At 43.1% G+C, this 24,206-nt stretch overlaps 1 protein-coding gene across 1 annotated transcript in view; it reads right to left on the bottom strand.

Annotated features, from left to right (window-relative positions):
- Positions 1–23,940, bottom strand: part of LOC118299141 (cGMP-dependent 3',5'-cyclic phosphodiesterase) — a 120,872-nt gene extending 96,932 nt beyond the window's left edge. The window contains exon 1 of the mRNA XM_035622612.2: positions 23,854–23,940. Coding sequence (XP_035478505.1) covers positions 23,854–23,912 — 59 coding nt within the window. The 5' untranslated portion in view covers positions 23,913–23,940. The remainder of the gene's footprint in view (positions 1–23,853) is intronic.
- Between the last annotated feature and the right edge of the window lie 266 nt (positions 23,941–24,206).

Genomic DNA, 24,206 nt, shown 5'->3' with positions numbered 1-24,206 from the left:
GTGCGTCTGTCAACCAGAAGTCTGACAGATGACAGTTTAAGAGTAACATTCCCAATCCTGAACATCACAGAGATTAAAGGATAAGAGAAGTGATTCCATTCCAAAATTAAAACACTTGATCACTGCAGCCAGGCCTGGCTCACAGCACTCAACATTAAAGTACTTACATAGAGTTATAGTGAGAGTGGATAAATGTGTGTGTGTGTGTGTGTGTGTGTGTGTGTGTGTCCGTTTGTGTCTGTGTGTGTCATTCTATCAGTGCAGCTGTGCTCCCTGTTCAATCTCCTCACCGCTGCTGAGGAAATCAGAAATAATTTTCTCTCCAATTATATTCACTTGTCGTTTTTCCACTCATCCTCCTCTCTGCACCTCTCTCTCTCTCTTTCGCTTTCACTCTAGCCCTTGAAGACGTTTCCAGTTCTTTATGGAATTGCTAGAAAATGATTTGTTCCTGCCATTCGTGACCCTCTCAAATACGTCCCTTGTCTCAGTACGTACAGCTGTTTTCAATTACACCCCCCCCCCCCCCCCCCCCCCCCCCCACACACACACACATAAACGGCAGAGTAAATACAGTCACACATAAAGGAACAACTACATACAAGCACACAGGTGTATATGCAGTCACACGCCCACATGGGAAGCACTGCCATTATCAGTCCAACGGAGATATATTTAGACTGACAGGATGATTTCAGTAGCCTGTGCGCTATGCTCACACACACACACACACGCACACACACACACACACACACACACATACATACATACATACATACGTTCACACAACGAGGATGCACTGATGCAAACAGTATACCTTTACAGTAAACATCAATATGACTCAAAGGTCAGCCTATACTTTTCTCTCTGGGTCTGTTAAACTTCCACAATGACACACAACCAAAAATATGAAAACACACACGCACACACGCACGCACGCACGCACGCACGCACACACACACACACACACACACACACCCCCACACACACACACACACACACACATCTTTATCACAGTCGGTGATCAAGCCGAGAAAAAAGCGGTGCAGGAAACCGGCTGTCGCCATGGTAATGTGGTCATAACAACCTTCTTATTTTGCTCCTGGTAAAACAGGAGACCTCATTCTCTCCTGAATTCTACCCGAATCTCCTTGTTCCCATCTCATCCTCATCTTCATATTATTCCTCCCTCTGTCTCTGTCCTCCATTTCTTTCAGTCCCCCCGCCCTCCTTTTTCTCTCACTCTGCTTCTCTGCATTATTGTCACAACTCATACGCTTTTCCAACTTTTTTCTCCTTGGCACCTTTCAGCCGGGTGTTCTCTTGCTTAGCTCTCTTCCTTTCCTCCATCTGCTTCGAGTACTTTCAAGCCCGGAACAAAACAGGGTAAGATGGAGACAAATGTGGCACCAAGACAGACCGGAAAAGAGCTGGGAGTAGGGAGCGCTCAAATCAAAGAGGATGCAAAGAAATGATCTGGAGAAGACGGATTCTTCAATGCTTTTAGAGCAAAATATAATTATTGTGTGCGCTCAATACAGTGCAGTGTGATACACTATGCAATACACTACGTTCTTATAATGTGGATTTTTCTCTGCAACACTGCTATGCTTTGCTAAAATTATGTATTTGTAAATGCTTGCAAGATGAAAACTGTGAGGGTACGGATGGTGTATTTGTCAAATATATCATTATCATACATGTAAATAAATGCGAAATAAATCTTAAAAATGTTTCATTTTATGACACATTTTATGAAATGAATAATAGGTTTTAAAAAGGCGGGAAACTGATGACATAAACTTTTCCCTGGTGCATTTTGAAATAATCCATATGCAAGAGAAGTTGATGAGCAACAATTCAAATAGTGTTAAATGAAAGAGCAATTTGTAAATCTGTAACGTACTTAAAATGGAATGCTGCCAACCAGGAAACTTTCAAGGGGCCCATGGTGTCATTGCAGTCTCCTGCACAGAGCCGATCATAAAATTCTGAGTCTGACCAGTTTGCGCTGTTGTGAGGTTTTTCAAAAGTAAAACCTTGACCAACATGTCCAAGACGAATCACACGGCTGTGTACAAACCCTATTTGTACTGAAACTGTTTGAGTTGCTTCCTGTCTGCTGCCCAAAAGGCATGATTGTCTTTTCTTTGATTTTGAGCCAGAGACACGTGATGAGAACGGGCCTCTGCTCTCCCACAGGACGACTGACAGACTCATCTGATAAAAGGCTTTTCTCAGATGACTAAAGGAAAGTGTGTACTATAGGTTTAGCAATACACTCAGGCTTGCATATTTCGTTCTAGGATCAACAGACATTCATAGAACACTAGTCTGACACATGGGGTCGGATGTGTAACACGTGCAGCTGTTGGATGACACTGGGAAGTAGCCCGACAGAAGGCAGAGTCAACACGGGGGGCACGTCACATCCGATGGATTTTACTCCGCTCTCAGAGCTTTTACTCTGAGCTGAAATCACATCTCAGCTCGATTTGCATACAACTGATCCGCCTGCCAGATCTGACACCATGCAACTCTGCTGCTCTCCCACATCTAACAGGTTAGATTAATAATCACACTTCTGACCTACATTTTTATCAACATTTCTGTCTCTTGACGTACAAAATGACATCTCTTTTCTCTAAGGTTTTAGTCCGAGGAGCAGAGGAGAAAATTCTCCTGACACTTCCCTTGGTGTCTTACACCCTTGAAAAGAAATACTGTACATCCCATAAACAGTCAACCATGAGATTAGATCTGGCATTTTGGAAATTAAAGAAACTCCGTGTTCACCCTGTAAATGTGAAGAAGGAAGACCGCGACAGTACCACAGCTAACAGCTGTGCCAGTAATGGGGCTAAATGCTGCAGGAGAGGCATTCAGTGGTCAGAACCATGAGCTCCAAAGAGAGAAAACTTTTTAAACAGTACTGGTAGTTGTGCTGCCAGCATGAGGTGCAGGGCTCCAGCCTCAACCCAAACAACTTTCCAGCTACGCTCTCCACAGCGCTGCTGGAAACCTCCAGGAAATAAACACTCGGCTTATCCTGTGTGTGGTGCTCAGAGATAAACTTGAAAAGTCGAACAGGGAAAAAAAACGATTTGTCCACATTAGGCACCAAGTCCTTTCTTTCCATAGTTTCACATGTAAGAGTTTATTTGACGCAGGCTAATTTATGCATGTGTTGCCAACCGTAGACATTATGGCAATTTTTTTGAGGTTAAACGTAAAAAAAAATCTCTGTGATGACAGATGGTGTTTTCAACGAACTTCCTCGGAGAGAGACGTGGGGAGGAAGATACAGAGTGAGTGACAGCAAGAAAATGACTCAACTGTCACTCAGCTCGGAACGATGGGGATACGAAATTAGTGAGGATTACGTTTACATGTGCGTGCGTGTGCGTGCGTGTGCGTGCGTGTGTGTGTGTGTGTGTGTCCTAAATTTATTTTATCCTTTCTTATCTTTTCTCCTCCCTTCTCCCTTTGCTCTGCTTGCTTGGCTCTCGCTACCCATCTTTACCTCCCCCCCTTTCCTCTCACTTCCCTCCCTCAAGCCCCTCACCCACCCCACTCCCGTATGTACATTTACTGTTTAATTATTTAGCTGACATTCTTATCCAGAGCGACTTACATTAATTCAAACAGCGGTGTGAATGAAAGCTCGTCTGCAAACATCACGCGGCAGCTTTGACGCGCTCCCATACACACCTTGACTTCACTACAGATAAATAGGGGGAGACGTCCGAAAACACAAATCGCGGTTGGATTAGCACAGTGCTGGGACTTTAAATTCAGACTCTATCCATCACCGTGCACAGACTTCCTGATTAGGAGGAATTACCTGTCATAAAAGAACAGCACATTAACGTCATTAATAATGTAATGAATAATGACCCCATGTTGGGCTTATGCCACTCATGTGTTCCTGTGGCAAACCAAGAGGTCCAGCCGATGTGTGTGTGTGTGTGTGTGTGTGTTTGTGTGTGTGTGTCAGAGGCAATTAAGGGTTACAGTAAGTGTTTCCAAAGGACACTTCAGCATACTGACTTGGGAAAGCGGGGATCAAACCACTGGCATTGTTTGAACTGTTTGCACCAGCTGTGGCACATTTACTCTACATTAATTTTGCTGCATAAATTCAGTTCGTATGTATCTGTTATACCAACATTATTACATACAATTACATTAGTGGTTCGTGTAGATTCTTAGTTTTCAAGTCACAGTCGCACACTGTGCAAACACACAGTGCAATTCTTGCAAATGACACATCTGGCTGGGTTTTGAGACACTCAATCACCCACTGTCTGCACACCAGGCTGAGCAGCAGCCAGACAATTCTTCTTTTAACTGCAGGCGCTCTTTAAACATATCTTTAATACTCACCATGTCCCCCTTGTGGAAACCTAATGCGCCCCCATCAGTCTCATTCTGCAGCTCACATGTGAAGAACCGTAATTATACCCAGTAACAGTTAATGACAATTTGTCTCCAAGAAAACAAAGCAGCCACGAGAAGAGAAGTACACTGTGTTAGTATTGAAAGCTCAATTACAGAAACATTCAAGTCAAAGAATGCCATCATCTACCGACACCTGTATACAGTAGAATCAAGAAGGTGAGAGAATAGTTGCGACATTGGCGTCAATAATATTACAACCAAGAATATTGTGTGTGAGCCACATTATGACTTTGGGCCTTTTAATGGTGAATGTGTGCATGACAGGTTAGATCAGTTCAGAGTCGCCGTGGAACAGGCCACGTGGACAGAGTGGAAACAGTCAAACAGTACAGTTTGTTCCACCCACAGGCTACAGACATCACATGCATGGGTCAATATGAGCCTGCAAAGACGGTGCATAGTGTGCACATCCAGCCATAACTAGTACATCAAAATTGTCCACACAAACAAATTAGATTTTTAAAAATATATATACAAGCTGTGTTTTTCATATGTTTCCCTTAATAAAGACATTATTGGTCAAAATGTTGCATCAATAATGTTCGCATTTTTTTGTCTCACATCTAAATGTTCACTGACACTTCTGCTCGATAATGTTTGACAGTGCTACAGTTTTTGACCCAAGCTCTCCCAGACATCTGACATCTCTTGAGGGAAAAGTCGACCGTCCGTCTCCCCTGCTCACGGACTTTCCTCCATATCATCATCTTTAAGCGAGGGTTAGGGCGAGCACAAATGAATCCCATATTTGTTTACAAAATGTGCAACTACACAACACCACACTTGAGATCTTGCTCCAAGCTGAAATTGTGTCTTCACACATTGGATCTGACCTTAAACCGGTTACATGCATGACCTTCCCACATAAACTGCACTGTTATCAATCAGCCTGTTCTCACATTACTGACACATTGTGGACACACACTCAACACACACACACAGGCAGTAAAGCAACATTTTGTCTCATTACGCTGAATGAATATTCCAGAGAGGAACGCTAAGGTGTGTGTGTGTGTGTGTGTGAGTAAACAGTGGGGTGGTGTTTGGACTGATAAGGCTTCCGGTCCTCTGTTGGTTCAGTTCCTGTGTGACGCCGCAGATAAGAGAGCGTTGCCTGTATGCATAAACACATGCGTACATTTACACACATGATATATCGCACTCACAGGCATAAACACATACACAAAGCCTGGTTTAAACCTTAACCGGTGTGTGTGTATGTGTGTGTGTGTGTGTGTGTGTGTGTGTGTGTAGTACACCACATTGCTGTCTCACAAACAAACACACTGGGACTTGAGAGACTTCAGAAACGACACGCAGTTTGTCTTCTTCCTTCTAGACCAGTAAGCTACACAACCAGCCGACGAGGATGTTTCACTCGAGGTTATTTAGTTCAAATCGGGATTTTTTGTTTCCTTGGTTTTCTGCTTTGGACAGGAACCAGGATGTTGGCTTTGAGTTGATATTGCCACGATGCTAACGCTGCCGCTAGGTAACTTTAGATGCCAAAAGACAAAGAAGGAGCATCAGTGATCACATTTCTTTCTTCTACTCCGTTAAAAAAAGATTTTGAATCTGGTCAGATAGAATAAACTGCAGTGTGCATAATGCCTCCTAGTTATCGCTTGTGAAGTTTCTTTTTAAAGTATAATGAATAATTATTAAATTGAGAACATTTACATAATCTTTGCAATGAGGGCAGGATGATAAGAGGCACTCAAGGAGACAGGGAGGCAGTGGAAATATGTGGATAAATGAGAAAGTTGAGGACAACAAGAGAAATATAGACAAAAAATACACAGGAGAGCTGAGCGAAATAATAAGAAATGAAAAGCAAAGAGAAAATGAACAGGAGGTGAAGAGGAAGGGACAAAACAAAGGAGAAAAAGAGGTGGAGAACATCCGCGGAGGGAGGGAGGGGGGGGGGAGGCCACAAGCAAGTTTAATAAGCAACTACAGAACAATAAAACAAGATATGACCCACACAATCATACAGAACTCCTCGTAGTAAAGTAAATGGAGCAGCGAGGAAAGAGCTTCCAAAGAGACAGAAGGAGAGATAGTGAGAGATGAGCGCTACTGGAATTGAGTGCATCTGTTAACACACACACACACACACACACACACACACTTTAAACCACACACGTGCTGATTATACGTTCGGATATGCTGTTATTTAATCCGGTACCTCTTACAGTGCTAACATGATTTTCCATGGCAAGGTAATAAAGCAGTTCAGCAACCTGTAGACTCTCTCTCTCTCTCCCTCTCTCTCTCACACACACACATACAGGCACACACGCACGCACAAACACTCACCCAAAAAACAGCAACTTGAACATAATATAATATAATGAGTCAAGTTTAGTTTTATATTTTTGTGCTCTGTCATTAACAATGGCAAAAGACAAAACCGTCCCGAGGGCGCCGTTAGTGTGCGTACATGTGTGTAATGAAATCTGTAGTTAAACAGCCAATTAGACCCTTCATCCTCAGACAGAGTGCAGCAGCTTACTCCTCTTATCTCCCTGCTCGACCGGCTGTACAGCAGCAGCGATGTACCTTGGTGTGTATGTGTGTGTGTGTGTGTGTGTGTGTGTGTGTGTGTGTGAGATAGAGACTGTCTGAGACCGTCTTTTCACATTAGTATATACGCAGGAGCTACAGCAACTGACATTATCTGTGTGATATGTGATGGCATTTGCAGAAAAATGACTAGAATGACAAGACTAAATTATAATAAAGGTCAATGAAGGTTAATAGTGGTCCACATAGCCAGCTAATAACATTTTATAGACAGAAACATACACACACACTGACTGGTTCGGTCTCTTTATCTCTCTCACAGACACACGTACACACACACACTTTTGAAAACACGCACACATGCACACATATTCTGTCCGTGACTCACACACAAACACACAGAGACAATTCAGAGGTTAATAGTGTGTTCAAATGCCTTATGCTCCCAGTCATTTTTCAACATTAGCTTTCTAAAAGGGACAGTCCACTGATATGCAAGGGACTGGCATTTACACAGTCAGAGCCCTTCATTATTAATAGCTGTCATGGCAATATGGATGGATGGATGGAGGGAGGGAGTAAGAGAGCGGAGGGAGTATAGAGAGCAAGTGTCGTATATCAGTGATGACATCAGGAAGGCCAGAGAGTCCTAAAACCGTACATGAAATTAAAATTCACTGATCACTATATTTGATACAATATTTAAAAAGCCGTTGCTTTAAAATATATATTTTAAGCCACTGGAAGGTGCTGTTGCCGCAAAGCTTCAACCTGCAGATTGGCAAATTCAGAAACTATTTTGATTCAGCTGTACGTCCCGAACTCCAGTCAGGACGTTCATGTCGAGGTCTGTTGTCAGTTCTTATATCACGGATCTACTCAGGACTCCCTCACTGGGTGTGTAAATAAGCAACTGTGATGCCAATATCAGAGTTGTGGTGTCTGCGTGGCCAAAAAATCTAGCAATTATTTTATCGATTAATCAGTTAATCATTTGGTTTATTAAACATCAGAAAATACGTGAAAATGTTTATAATGTTCTGAGGTGACGAGTTCAGTTAAAAAGTTGAGATGGTGAAACATCACAATGTTCGGCATTTTTGCATAAAAAACTTTTCTTAAATGATTTATCTATTGTCATTACAGTTGCTGATTATTTTCTGTCAATCGACAAGAAACACTCAAAGTGTTTTAGTTCAAAGCTACAGCTCCACAGCGACTGAAAATTGGATAATGTGATATGAACAAAGCTCTCCAGTGGATCCTGAGGTGAGATCGTTTTCCAAGGTCACGGATGAACGTACAGAACCTGAGATCGCCAGCATCTGAACGAACACGAAAAACAATGAGAAATGAGGAGGCCGAGGCAAGTGCAGGGAGACAGAGTGGACAGCAGCAGGAGCTGCGGGGTAAATGAGTGTGAACGTGAGTATGTGGACTGCCTGGCTCTGAGGTGAGACAGGTCACAGATATACAGTCAACGGTTGGTGTAGGGAACATATGACGGGGAAACAACCTGCCTGCCTGAACTACCCCAGCGCTCCACAGCACCAGGGTGGTTGGGCGACTGGTTCAGGACGGAAAACCACTGCGCGTGCGACTCTGATGTCCTGCTGCTGGTCAATTAGGTTTCTCTCCTCTCTTCGCTAATGGGTCTGTGCGCCCTTCCTGTTGGGGAGCTGATGGAAGACACTCGTCATCACACACATACACACATCGACAGGAAACAATTTGGCAGCTCACTGAGCAAACTGGTGGTTATAAGACAATATACCGTAATGCTCATCTGACACCATCAGCCATCAGCTACTACAAACACCACCCTTTTCCACATTACACATTATCATCATGACCATTAAGAAACGATACACCATTACCATGGAAACACATGCTTTCTGATCTTTCAGATGCTATTTGTCGGTTCAATTGTGCACCAAGTCACCTCGGCCCCAGTGGAAAGTTTGATCATTGTTGTAAATCAGTGCACAAGGTATAATAAACTGCAGGTAACCATAGCAACAGTACTTCCGCTTCGATGGCTACCCGTCCCTGGTAATATTGCTGTAGGCATGAGTAAAACCCACAACAACAAAAAATTTTAAATGAACAATTACGTACAGCAGATGTTTTATGAATTTTATCTGGTTGTGTGGCCGTGGGAAAAACAGACAATACCCTCTGAAGTATCCTTGAGAGACAGAATTACAGTGGCCTGTAATATGTTTGTTTTTTCTGTTTTTGTCAATTTGTCAGAGTGTTTTCTGAAATATTTTTGTGCTTTTGGTGTTGTTGCCGTATTTTCCGTGACATTGTTTTGTTTTGTCGAGCGTTGCTGTGTTTTGCACCTCAGGGCCACTGTACAGAACGAGCAGACTTGTCAGATGAAGAAACACAACGATTCACATCTCTGTTAATGTGTATCAGGACGCCTCAGATTGTGTTTTTCGATTAAGAAAAAATAAATAAACCTTAATAGTCTATTATTTACGGCAAATTTTTATGGGGACATTAATGGGCCACATATCACTGCCTGAGCTACTTTGCAACACCGCTCCCTCCGCAGGCCTTTATATGAAATACACACAACTCTACAGACAAAAGGCCACAGAGCACAAACAACAATACAATAAAAATAGAATCAAAACTAATTGAAAAGCAGCTGGTTACAGCATGTCCCATCTTTCATCACAGATCATATATTGATTCACTGAGCAGGGAAAAACAAGGTTTTACAAAAGAAAATAACAATAGGCCGAAAAAAGGAGTTATATGTTTGTTAATTTTGTAACTTTTGAATGCAGAGTACAAAGGGTCATTATTCTCCGGTGTCCTTTAATCTCCTACGCCCTTTTATGACTCAAACAGCTGCTGAAAAGAAAACCAGTCTCCTTTTTCTCCCGAAACCAAAAGAACCACAACAACGAGAGACATGTTTTAAAAAATGAAAACACTCTACTTGGAATAATGTTAATATTTAAGCAAATTTCTTAAACATGGATTTGAGGTGAGCACAGTGATACAGCTCTTTAATGTCGAACTGTACACCATACAGTACCCCAGTCTGCACAGGGAAGCTCACTCAAGTGAAGGAACAATGAGCTAAACTGATCTGGGACAACTTAAATCAATAAGTGCACAAAGGAGACCAGCAGTACACATGAAAAGACAAGATGTACATCTGTCAGTGTCAGATTTGAGACAAGAAATGTCAGTGCAGAAGACTCTGTATCGCACAGTGGGACACTAAAAGGTGGCCAATAAAGAAAATGAATTCTATAATATCTCACAGTGGAGCCAGAATATATATCATCCCCAAGCTCATATCTCTCAGGTCGTTTGGTTGACATTTTGTTCTTCGTGCTTTCCAGCTGCAGAGATTTGAACAAAAAATGTAATTTTGTAAACGCCTCTATTGCGGTTTGGGGCATTGGGAAGGCAGCATTCACTAATAGGTGTTATTTATTTCTGCAGACAGGCCCAGACTCCGAAAGATCTTTTCTTAGGGACACGGAACCTACGCTTGTACCATTTTGCCAACTCTGGCACTTGGCTCAGTCGTCTCTAGAATCTGGCAGCTCTAGCATATGATACAAAACCCCGGCTTTATATTATTTTGTGTTGGTAAATCCTTCTTCTGTTGGAAAGAATGGATTTTATAGTGTTTGGGAACACACAATAACGTCTACAAAGAGCAGATCCTTAAATTGGTGACTTACAGGTGGAATTTAAGCTGCACAAACAACAATGTGCAAATTCATAATTTGATGGAAAAAATATTATAAACCAAATTGCCCAAATTAAGGGTAACAAAGCACCACTACTCTACACTATTACAAAAACATTGCACGATTAGTTTCCTGAAAATCGTGTGGGAAACAAATATTGCAATTACATTTAACAGACAAAATAATGGGTTAAAGTGCACGTCACATGATATTGACACAATTCAACTTAAGGTTATTAAGAGACTATATTGGACACCTTCTAGATGGAATAAGAAGCTTTCGAGCGACTCTGCCCTGACAAAGGTACGTTCATGATTCTATTAGAGAACTATTGGTCAGAAAGTCAACTGTTGCATTCATTTATTTGTCTTGGGGCAAAGAAACAATTCCTCATATCTATATTGAATGAGTCCAGACGGCTTTCATGCTGGGTAGAAGATTCCTCGTTCAACAATGGTAAGCAGCCCATGCACCATCAGTCACTAATCTGCTTGCTATGGGTGGTGGCATTAGAAAAGCAATCCTTCTCGCTGCGGGGCAGGACACAACGATATTATTAAAATGGGAAAAGTTAACCATTATTCTTGTTGTTCTATGCATGTCTTAGTTTTCCGTTTCATTTTATCCATGCTTAGGGTTGAATAAAAAAATTCAACAAAATGTCAATCGTTTAAAATGTACATATCTGAAGTGCATGTCGTCTTTCACATTCCTCTGCCTGCTTTCTCTGAGAATTCTGTACATCTCTTGTCAGCTCCCTGTCGTCCACCATCTGTCCTTCCATTTTAGGAAGAGGCCAGCCAGGGTACCGCTATGAATAAATTACTGCTGGGACCTAACAATACAGTAACACATAACAAGATGGAGGGAGAAAGACCGGGAGGTACAAGAGCTGAAGGGCGGAGGATGGGAGAATAACATCATCGCTGGGAGTGGAAGTGGGTGAGGGATAAAAAGCAGAGAGAGAGAGAGAGAGTCGAGAAAGGAGGAGAGAGAGAAAAAGGAGAGAGGTAGGGAAGAAGGAGTGGAAGAAGCCCACTGGGTCTCAGTTGTAATGCATTATGTATCAGACTGGGCAGACCAGCAGGAAAAAGCATATGATGAAGTGTGTGTGTGTGTGTGTGTGTGTGTGTGTGTGTGTGTGTGTGTGTGTGTGTGTGTGTGTGTGTGTGTGTGTGTTTGTTCAGTAAAATGCCGTTTAAAAGAAAAGAAGCGGTAATTAAAAGCAGTTAATTACTTTCATTACAAACAGTCTTATCTGCCAAAGCTGTGACTAAAGCTGGGCATACACTGCGATACTAGAAATGCGGTTGTTAAATTCCTACTCCTATACTGCACAGGATTCATGTGCTCACACTGTACAGTCCGATCGTCAGCCACGAGCCACTTGCTCACACTGTTTGTGACATGTCCGGCGGCCCCTGCCTCCGAGGCAGAGAAGTTTGTTTGCCATAGAAGAAGAATGCTGACGAGACAGAAACATGTGTCATGTGTGCAGACACCTCAACAACAACAAAAAGAGGCGCCGGCGTGTATGGACTCACGCACGCACTATATGTCCAATTCGCATCATCTATGATATTACCGACAATAACCGTTCAGAAGGTACCATCCCACCATCACCCTCCGACCCGACAGCCACATACATCACAGACATTTGTGTCGCGACAGAATTATTGTTGCAGTGGACGACAAAGCCCGAGTTTCAAGTGCGTTCAATGCAGTGGATATTCCGGTGATTGGTTTTTTTCATTTGCAATCCAATGGGTGCTCGCAGTAGATCGCACTTGATGAGTGTGTCAACTCCAGTTTTTGCAAACGGTTCATATGACCTGACACAAATTAAGTAGATGTCTTACTCACGAGAAGGGATGTAGTCTGATTGTGTTCTCTACAGCTGTTTTCAGAGACATGGACTCCTAACATTCTCTGGAGTTTGCCTTTCACGAGAAACGCAGCAGAAGATTGTACGAGTCAAAATGCGTTCACACCAACGGGACATTTTCCCGGCGTCTGGGTGGAGCTTGCAGGAGGCAGCACATGACAATAATCCCGCTGCGGAAAGCAGTGCTTTTCTTTACAGTCATCAACATGCCCACTGAATGATGTGAATGTGAATTTTGGTGAATTTTTCTGCTGTATTCTCACATGGGCTCACTGTGACGGCTTGCTGGCAGGAACAGTTCAAGAAAGTGTCTGGAGCCACTGGGGAACATTTGCGTTCTCACATACAGCCCTTCTGGAAGAAGTTCAGGAAAATGTCCCGACCTCATGTGTATGTATGAATTGGACAGATGTTTTCAAACGGAGGAGAACATGTGGTTTTTCTGTGGAAGCATCTGTGCGTCAACTTCCTTACCTCCACTACGTCCGACCAACAGCGTGTCAGGCAGATCTAGTGGCATGATTGAGGGAAGAAGAAGTCAACACAGCACAAACACTATCAACAGACATGAGGCGGCACTGCTGTACCTTTCAAAGAAAACCAACTCCAATCAGAACCACATCTCCTCATTACAGACTTTTTGGTGACATCAGAGAAGCTTTGCAGACTGCCGTGTTAGGGGCCAGGCTCGATCTGCCCTGACGCAATCTCACTACAGAGACAATAGTCTACGGTGCGTCACACAACCTCTCATCCGTATCGAAAAGGCAAAAGAAGAGGATGAAAGAGTCAGAGAGTCAAGAAGGGAGGAATAAACAGACTGATGTAGACTCAAAGAGGGAGGCAAAAAAACCCCAATTATTATGGCAATGACAGTTTTACAAAGAGGTGGAAAAAGACAAAAGAGACGAAAGCAAGTGTGTCGGTCCACTCCACCATGAGGCAGCTTCTCAAAGAAGACTTTAAGCAGGTGCAATGGACTCATCAAAGACTTGAACTCTCCGTCGGCTCCGGATAACACAAGATGTACAGACTCTCTCCACACTAATTTGGTGTTTACAGGGAGGCTGCATGTGGACACAGCACCAAGACTATGGCACAAGTGTTCACCTGCAATCTCAACGGGAAACCGGAACATGAGCAGAGGGACACATCTGGAGACACCCAGCATCCCCCTGTAGTAACACACTGTTTCACATAATGCCTGGTATTTTTGTCAACGCCTTCACGTACGGCTGTGTGCACATGGATGTACATGTGCGGTGTGTTTGTGCAGACATGCATAAGTGCACGCATGTACAACCATGGCATACATCCCTGCTAGATCCCCCGCTGGCTGTAAAAAAAAAATGTGTTAATTTTTTGCCTGAGTTGACTTGAAAGGGAAATTTCTCAAAAAGTAAAGAGAAGAAAAAACGATCTAAGGCAGAACAGGAGATGGAATGAGAGAGACAGAGTGAAGAAAAGCCTCTGGGCAATCATATGTGTGTGCGTGTGTACGGTTGTGTGTGTGTGTGTGTGTGTGTGTGTGTGTGTGTGTGTGTGTGTGTGTGTGTGTGTGTGTGTGTGTGTGTGGACAAGAGGCATAAACGGACAAGTGTGAGAGGTGACGAGTTGGGTTCATTCAAGACAGAGAAGGAAACGGGGAAAGACAAACTGACGGATGAATGTAGACTGAAAAATGAATCTGCCAGACAGACAGCTTTTCTCACACACACACACACACACACACACACACACACACACATGCACACACACATGCACACAATAAACTGGTAGAAAACGTGCCCACCGAGACTCTTATTTGTCTTGACAGCAGGGCAGCAAAATGAGCACAGACCCTAATCAGGAACTCGAGATTCATGCTGTATCTGTGTCTATCTGTGTGTGCGTGTGTGTGCGTGTGTTTACTGGCGTCTGCCTCCGTGTGTTATCATTTAGAGGTTATGAGAGTTTGATAGAAGGAAACTGTCGGTAGTTTGGCTTCTCAGCATTTTATTAGCATATCATGGAGCTGTTGCTTTAACAGCCAATCAAACTGGGGGACTGCTGTCTGCATGCAAATTAAATTCGACCAGACTGTTTCAAAGCGCCCCTGCAAGACATGCGTAGAATTACATTTGTGACCCTGTGAGTGTGCGTTTGTGTGAGAGAGATTAAGTTTTATGTTGTAGGGACCTTAATCCCTTTACACACTTTACACATTATAGACTAGTTTTTCTCATGTGGACAAAACGCAAGAACCCATTAAATGAATACAAAATGTTTAGATGAAGGGTGTGTGTGTGTGTGTGTGTGTGTGTGTGATCTCTGCTTTAGCACACATATGTGGCCCAGGGCAAAGTGTGTTTCTACTGGAAGGCAATCCCGGGTCAAGGACAACCAGTGTGTTTGGTGCATGTGTACTAAAATGTTACACAATAGGTCACACGAATCCAGGCACTCTGCAGCCATAAGGGTTAGAATTTTGACTGACTGTAAAAAAGAAAAAAACAAAGTTCATCCAGATTGAATGTGATCTCTAAACTGTAGACAGGGCCAAAGAGCTGAAGACTGATTGGTCTTATATTATATTGGTGGTATTATTATTATTATTATTATCATCATCATCTGCATTTGATGTTTGCTTCTCTCCATTCAAAATACTTCACAATGATCCAGCATACAGCCGAACCTACTGTGGGTCTGTTGTTGCTCCCAGTATAAGGCTATAATCTATTTCTGGTACCCCGTTTGCAGCTTTGACACGTAAAATATTTTGTGTTCTCTTCCTGCTCGGTAAAATCAAAAAATCCTGTACTTGAAGTAAGTGCACACAGCCTCTGCCACCGTTCAATTAATGCACTTAAAATTAAAATTGCTTCCCATTTGATGTGGACCTTGTTGTGGGAATTACTGAACCCAAGAGCACTTTGTGACAGTATTGTGTACATTAGCTGGTTAACAGTTTACATAATGTCCATCCCCTGCTTTTAAAACTACCAGTTTTCCTTGAGAGGACTTCCTGGCAGCTTTGGTGTCTCACCATTGTGACTCGTGTGCAGACGACATAGTCCCAGCTCTGTGGGTCTGCCTGTCTGCGGCACATCCCAGCGGCTCAAGTCACCCACCCGGTTGTTTCCACTCAAAGATATTGTGTTCATTTTGTCATGCTACTCTACCCAATATTAGCAGCTGCTATTTCTGTCATTATTTATCTTGTCAGGGCTCTGCTTTTACTCCTGGTACACCTCAGGGGTCATTAGGCATACAACTTTACAACTTTATGGTACAACTTTCTTTCTACTTTCGCAAGTGGTGGCTGTAATCTTTGAGGGCCTACATTAAAGATAAACAGTTAAAGTGGTCTGCCCTGGTTGTCAGCCTCATGTCATTGAGTTCTAAAAACTGCAAAAATGGCTGCACACGGGTGTTTGGCAGCAACGGTTCTGCTCACTAATGTTCCAGTCAAGAAAAGTTGCCGGTTTTCTAGAATGTAAATACTCAAAAATCTTTGAAACAGATGTATATTACAACTGCAAAATTAGAACAAAAATATGAAGTAAGTAGAACATAGAGGCAGGTGTATAGGCAGAACAAAGCATCCTTTGTGCCTTGCCTTGTGTGAAAGTATCTTGTTGTCTTACCAACAATCCATGAACCCCAATTTTTCAATTTGCTAAACAGTTATTTGACTTCTTATTGCAGCTGTATTCAAATCACTAAGAACTTTAAATAAGCTTCTGTTTACATACAGTTTTTACTTGGCTTAGTATTTTGGAGTTGAGTTTTTATCTTTTGATTTACATTTGGATCACGGATTGTGGCTTTTTAAAATGTATCCACAATTTTAAACAGCACTTTAAGTGAAAGATTTCATGCATCCCTACGAATGACATCTGTACGGATTAATCTGATTGACAACTGGTTGTCAGCAGTTCACTACACAGCCAAAGCAAGTACAAACAAAAAAAACTGCTGTGCAGCAGCCTTGTCACATACTTGTCACAAGGCCTTTGAGGAGAGACACTTTTATATTCACACATACACAGGATCAGTCGCAAACATGTTCACATGGCAAAAAAAAAGAGCTTAATTTGTGCAAAACTTCGAAAAGACAAATATAGAGACAGATCAAAACCGGTAAACAGCTAGGACTGATACAATTTGTAAGGTAACATGTGACACCCTTAGTTGCCAGGCACCCTTGACAACCCTTTGGATGAAGCATCTGCCCTTCATCTATCAAGCGGCCTCGGCAGCCTCTTTGCCTCTGCATCACACCTGCCTCCTTCTCTCTGACTCTGTCTGGTGGGTGAAGAGTCGGGACAGAGGAGTGGGCCAAAAAAAAAAAAAAGAGACGGAAAAAAAGAAGCATAAGCAGGTGGGCGGAAACAATTACACACAAATGAGGTGATGAGAAGGATGGGGAATTGGTCTGTCGGAAGTAATAACAGACAAGTAAACCAATACAACACTCAGCAACATGGAGCCATATTTAGACTGCAAGGACAGACAGACACACAAACAGTCAATAGTCCATGTGGCCATGTGACCAGAGAGACCGTCACCGTGTTTCCATTTTGCCGTCGGCGTCAAAACAGCTGCTGAGTGTCAATGGAGTTTATGTCAAAATAGTGGAAAAATAGTCCCCTGCAGACAGAGAGGCAATAAAGCTACTGTGGACATGATTACGAGGTACAGTATGTGGGTGCGTGTGTGTGTGAGCACGTGCACGTGGGTGTGAGACGGTAGCTGTCTGTTTATGTGCACGTGTGTTCGTACGCTGTTGAACAAGTCATTTGGTTCCGCCCGACGAGCATCACAAAACCCCTGAATGTCCCAAACGTGACACTTAAGGCCTTGTCAGTGGCTTTATCTCCGTGTGAGTCAATCAATGGAGACGATCAATGAGAAAAAAGCCCCGCAGTCAGAACAAGGGGAACCGAAGCATAGGAACGCGTTCTGCCACCTCACTGCAGAGACAGAGCACAGCTATGCCAATAATAACAGATGCTATATTAACTGATTTTAACGACATCAATATAACTTTGTTCAACAAACAGCTAAATCTATAAGAGGGGGATCCAATTGATAGCATTAATAACAGCGGGGAATGATGCACGTTCAAGAGAGTAAAAAAAGACACAACAGAAAAACATCTGCAGATACTGTAAGAACATAAAACTCCTGGCAAAAAACATCTGCTTAATCAACAGACCGACACAAACAACTGTGCATTTACAACAGTAACGCACAGTGAGTATCAGCATTAAAAAAAAAAAACATTATTAAACGTAGCAACACTTTACCACAGCAGTCAAACTCATTACACACACTGGGAACAACATCGGCATTGAATCAGCTCAGCTAAGCAGTATCATGGGATTCAAGGGATTGGCCACAGCGTGATTTGAGTCACATTACCTGAACAAAATGAACACAAATGCATTTCTTTTGTTCTTGTTTTTAACAGGGATGAAAAACAGGATGCGAGGGAAGAAAGCTCTCCTCCCTGCACTGTGAACTTGTGAAGTTTTGAGTTGGGAGAAAGGGGATTTTTTTAAATGTGTGACCGTTGACAAAATGCACATCTTATGGACACTCAACTCCAATCCAAACATACAAACAAAGCTGTAACGTGTATCCCCTGACATACTAGTAAACACACACACACACACACACACACACACACACACACACATCTGCACTCACTCACTTACTTCTCTCTCAAACAGAGAGAGAGAGAGAGAGAGAGAGAGAGAGAAACAGAAAACACCTGTCTGTGGCAACAGTCCATAAAGATAAGAAGGCTGACAGGAGCTGCTGGAGCCAAAGCTGGGAACCATGGGAGCTGTCAGGCACCTTTCCCTGTGACACCTCCAGACTCACTCACACACACACACTCTCTCACACACACACACACACACACACACACACACACACACACACACACACACACACACACACACACACACACAAACACACACACACACACACACACAAACACACACACACACACACACACACACACACACACACACACACACACACACACTTGTGATGACATTGTATTGACTTAAATGTATTCCTCGGGGCTTTACTTTAACCATAGCTGCGTTCGGCTACAGCACTTAATACAAACTTTCCCTTAACCCAGCAGTAAACCTGCCTCGGCTTTAATGACAAACCTTCAACATATGAAACGGTAAGCTTAAGCCAACTGTAATTCTAGCCACCATCTCTAAAATAACTCTTCCAAATAAGGTGTGAGAAGCGGTCATAACAAGAGACCAGCTGGCCACGTTTTCTATTCTTGTGGAGAACCCACAATAGAAACATCATAGTTGACCTACAAACCTATAGATGAACTAGAAAAGTCATTGCACATGTACAATCATATCATATAGGCAAGGAAATAAGGGGAAATTAAAAGTAATGTGTAGAAGTACTGTTGTGCCATTTCATCCTTGTCCAGTATGTGGCTGTATTAGTTGGAACAATCATTAATCCATGATTAAAACGTTATTACATTTAATGCAGAAGATAAACTAAACTCTGCAGTAAGGTTCCTCATGTCAGAGTTAAATATAGTAAACTATTACAGGTGCATGGCAAGTATTAACTGTATATATCTCAGTTACATGTAAAACAACGGGATGAAAAAAAACAATCTGAATACCTAATGCGTAACACGTTAAAAACATAAAACTATTTTCCTCAATACACAGTATTAATTCTTCTCCTTGGCTCTAGCTCCTTGACACATTGGTCATTTTACATCTCAATTATGAGGGAAAGTATTTTTGAGGGAAATTGCTATGATAGATTAATCTGGATGAAATGCACTGGTCAATCACAGTAAATAACACTGGCTCCAGGAAGCCGCCGGTAAATTACAAAGGAACTCAGGAAGAACCAAACAACGTAAATCTTCATGTAATGATAAAACCGATTGCCACTGCGTTAGTGATGGGCACACTTGTAATTACACAGATTACACTGTTTAACACTGAATTGCTGCATCCATCTCCTTCCCTCGGGTTTGAATACACACAGGCAATGATGCAGAGCATGTTATCACATCTATTAACTGCACTGAGTTGAATCAGTTTGGTGCGGTGATGTAGGTTCAGTCCCCATCACTCTGAGGCATGCCGACATATTTTTGTGAAAAGGTCTTTGAGCCTTTTGAATTATTTGCACTGCTCTCTTGAATATCACCTGAATATGAAATGCGCTTGTCCACTATCCTGTTGTATGGACTTTCACCGGAAAGCAAATCAAATACTTTTATTTCAAGTTCTTGTGAGAATGTGTTTGGTTCAATGACACGTGGAAAATGAGATGAGGATGACGCGTGGGGCGTGACCTCCACAACTTCATTTCACGTCTGATCTCTAGAGTAGTAGCAGAGTAACTGGATCAGGGTTAGAGAGGTCGGAAAAGATTTGTTCCACACAATATCTTTGTGATTACCTTTCAATGACCTCAGTTCTACTCAAACTCGGGAGTCTTCCTGAAAAGTCCAGATTCAAGGTTTCTGTCAAGGTTTTAAACTTTGTTTTCCGGTCATGTTCATTACTGAAGTTTGACCAGAGGAACAGTATGTCCAGAAAACGACATATTCACAATCAGGAACAAAAATATTTTTCCATTTTTCAAGTCAATCAAGACCCTGAATCCCCAGATTAATGGATAAAATTGGCTGAATACATTAATTCTCTTCATATAATTTTAAGCTTGGCGATTGGCTCTTATCACCAGTTACCTCCAAACTCATTAGGAGGCACAGTTGACTTCTCTCTTCTCTCATAACCAAATATCCATTCAGTTTGGCATTTCAAATACTACACAACACAAGATTTCTTGTGTACATTTGTCACGTGATCAAATATCACATATTGTTAACTGCAGACATATATGTCAGTAAGTTTGATTATATACCACATTTCCCTTGTAAGTGAATACTCCACATACAGCTCTGGATGCAGAAACAGGGAATCAAAATAGCCAAATCAGCCAATTTTAAGCTTTTAAGCCAAATGCTTTGCTAAAGCACACACACACACACACGCATTCTGTAGATACACAAACACACATAAAGCATGTGCAAAAAAAAGCATGCAAATATAACACAATGGATTCTCCCAGCTTCCTCTCTGCTTTCACTTTATCTCCCTCAACTCTCTCTTTCTCTCTCTCTGAATATTTTAGTATTGATGAGCCCATTACTGATGATAACACAGTGCAACGTCAGCATCCTCTTTCTCTCTCAGTCTCACACACGTACACTCACACACACACACACACACACACACTCATCAGGAGTCATGTTACAACTGCTACTGCTGCTGTGCACTTCTGTGCATTTCTGTGTGTGTGTGTGTGTGTGTGTGTGTGTGTGTGTGTGTGTTCAGCAGGAGGCTGGGGGGGGGGGTCTGACTTCCTGGCGTCAATTCAGTAAATTGCTGTGATGTTTTTCAGGTTGGAAACCCTTCACATGCACTCGTGCTAGCACACGAATGCACAGACCAAAACACAGATTAGAAGAGCGATGCTTGTTTGCTGCTCAGCTGATGCGAGACGATAACAGCAGCTAAACAAAGTGCATTGAATATGAGCGTGTCTTCCTTTAAAAGGATGTTGACATATAAGCTTAGACAGAACATGTACATGATTCTTGAAGCTGCAGACCTTGGTCGATATCGGTCAATATTTCTGATAACTGGCTCTCAAAGCTTCAATGCAGAGATCCAAGACTACATAGAAATCTATCACATCGATTAAAATACGTAAGGCCGGGGATTTTACTCTAGGAGTTGTATTTTATCATAGTATAATGCGAGGAATCTCTGTCTGTCTGTCTGTATGTGGCTCGCATGTCTTGAGAACCCATTCACCCTTTGTGCGATTTGGATTCGCGATACGTTCAATATTAATAAACAGTGCTCTGCCCTCTGTAAATTAGTGGAGGCGGGGCAGCGTGCCTTAACACGCAGTCTGAACTGACATGTCTTATTCTACATCCGCAGTCTGCCTCTACTGTACACACAGGCTGCCACTCATTCACAACAGTTCACTACAACGTGACAAACGTTTATACGGACTTCAACCAAACTCTTTTGCGATATAATATACCTATTTGCAAATCGGGGCCCCCGAGCCATTTACCTAACTTGCCAAATGTCAAAGTCAACCCCTGGGGGTTTTTTTCCCCTGTAGTCCACAAGCCCAAAAAAATTGTTTGGAACAGGCACTAGTTTTATCGTCATGTTAGATCACAAGACGGGACATATTAGGCATGACATCTCATGTATTCTGTGACAGCATCACGCTTCATGACCAACTCTAGCCAGAGGGATCAAAGTGATGCCTGCAACTGAAACTAATTGTACGTCAGATATCATTCACGTTCACCTGGCAGATTCACGTATGCTCCCACAGCTCCAGTTATTTTCTCCTCCACCGGCCGGCGGATGCCCAGCGTAAGAGAATTAATCTTTTCTGACGACCACAGGTGAGGTGAATTTTCCTCTCGTGACTTCCGTTGTTGAATTTAAACCAATAATGAAAGAGGGGATGAAGGTGTAACACCTTCGAGGAGGACTTTTCAACTTTGAGCAACAACAACAAAAAAAGAGTTGAAATTTAATAACAGGGAGATGCCGCTAATATCTCGTACAATCAATGTACAATGGCATCTCTATGTCACAATGCACAAAGGCTGCTATTCAGCCATGAGGGAGAGGGGAGGGCTAATGTTATTAAGAAGAAGAAAAAAGGAGCCACCCAGTGATGGACATCAAGGCATGTATTCAGTCGTGTGTGCATAGTGTTTGATCGGCCATGCGTTTTGATTACAATCGCTCAGCTCCGTCAGCAGCAGACACGTCACTCATTTTAAGAGCGGCCATTGTGTGTTTGCATGGCAAACTTTAAATTTCAAGCAGCAGAAACCTGTCGTTCGATGTTCAGAGCGGCTGAACTAACATTTCTGCTAAACACCACGTGAGCAGCCGACACTTCAAAGTTCATCTTTTGCCAGACGGTTGCCCTCAAGTAAACCCATGACAAACAGCAGCGGCACACATCATAAAGCAGTCCGGCACAACGACACGAGGACATGGCCTCATGTCCCCCGCTACACTTTCTGTGAGCACATGGTGAACACAGCAAGAGTCACAAAGATATAGGATGCAAGAGTGGCATGACTGCTTTCAGTCATTAGATTCTAATCCTGTGAAAACTATTCATCTCCAAAATGTCAACTTTTCACAGCCGAGGAAAAAAAGTCTCACCATCGAGAATAAGCTTTCACAGAGAAAAACCTGACTTGATCTAAGCTCCGTGAAATGACGCATTGAACCTCGAGTGTATCTGAGTTCTTAAAAAATCAACACATTTGGCGATACCACTTTCTGATGAGGCACTTGTCATAAAAAGGATTAATAAGTTGCAGATGATGTTCATTAACCATTTTTAATACTTTGTAGGTCAGTTTTTAAATATTATTAAGACCTTATTACGAGTAAACAGGTCCTGAAGGATCTCTGGTGGTAGTGGTGCCTTCTTTGTAGTAAAGTTGTAAAGTTATTTATAAACGGATTTTATTCCAGTAGCTCTTTTCCACAACCTGACCACTGCTACGCCCTTTAATGGCGTATAACTGATCTATGAAACATTGATATTAACCATTAATGACACCATTAATTACCACTCATAAGCCCAAGGTTCCGTATCAGAGAGTGGTGCCACACAACAGGTCTGTGCTGATGGTATTTCAGTCAGAGGAGAGAATTCAATTAGCAGCTGATGAATCAGTCCCTATAGGAATATTGGTGGAGAGTAAAGCCTCATCAGACCACTGTGCAAAACATCCCTGGCAGATACAAAGTCACAGTAAGGTCAGTGAACTCCCCGTGGAGCGGTCTAGACACACTACCTGGACATTTTGGTGAGACTCCACAGAGGTGGTGGTGGTGGCGAGCCACGGGGCTCCTGTCCACCGGTTGACACCGGCAGCTGCCGGCACAGTTCACATGGGGTCTTCAGGGCCGCGGCCAGGGGGGGGGGCAAGGACACTCAGCGGGTCACACTCACACATCACCACCATGGATTTGGCTCCGCGCTCGGTGCCATGTGTCTGCGCAGCCGTCCCCTTCGTGCGCTGTCTACGCAGAAGTGTGGCGAGACGCGCCAGGACACAAACAGCAGCGTGCACCCGAACACACACAGTCATTAGGGACACACACACACACACACACACACACTTACATCTCGGAAGACGGCGGCTGGCTACGGCAGAGGAGCGCGTGTCCGCACGCTTGTCCCATCGCGCATCCTGCCTCGCACCTCCCCGGTTCACCCGAACAGCTGCAGTCAGGGGGGGGGGGGGGGGGGGGGGCTGGCGGGTGAGGGGAGGAGAAGAGGAGGGAGAGAGTGGGCGGGGGGGGGGGGCTCCCTGGGAGTCTGTCTGTGAGGCTGGAAGATGAACGGTGGATGGATGGATTGTAGGGTGTGTGTGTGTGTGTGTGTGTGCGTGTGTGCGTGCGCTCCTCTGTCTGCCTCTCTGCCGGGTTCGCTCTCCTCCGCTGTCTGCCGGCGCGCCGGGATTGGTCAGGACCCGG

This window comes from Scophthalmus maximus, chromosome 11 (genome assembly GCF_022379125.1).
Source record: "Scophthalmus maximus strain ysfricsl-2021 chromosome 11, ASM2237912v1, whole genome shotgun sequence".
In the NCBI taxonomy this organism is placed as follows: domain Eukaryota; kingdom Metazoa; phylum Chordata; class Actinopteri; order Pleuronectiformes; family Scophthalmidae; genus Scophthalmus; species Scophthalmus maximus.
This window is presented reverse-complemented; position numbering and strand designations above follow the sequence as displayed.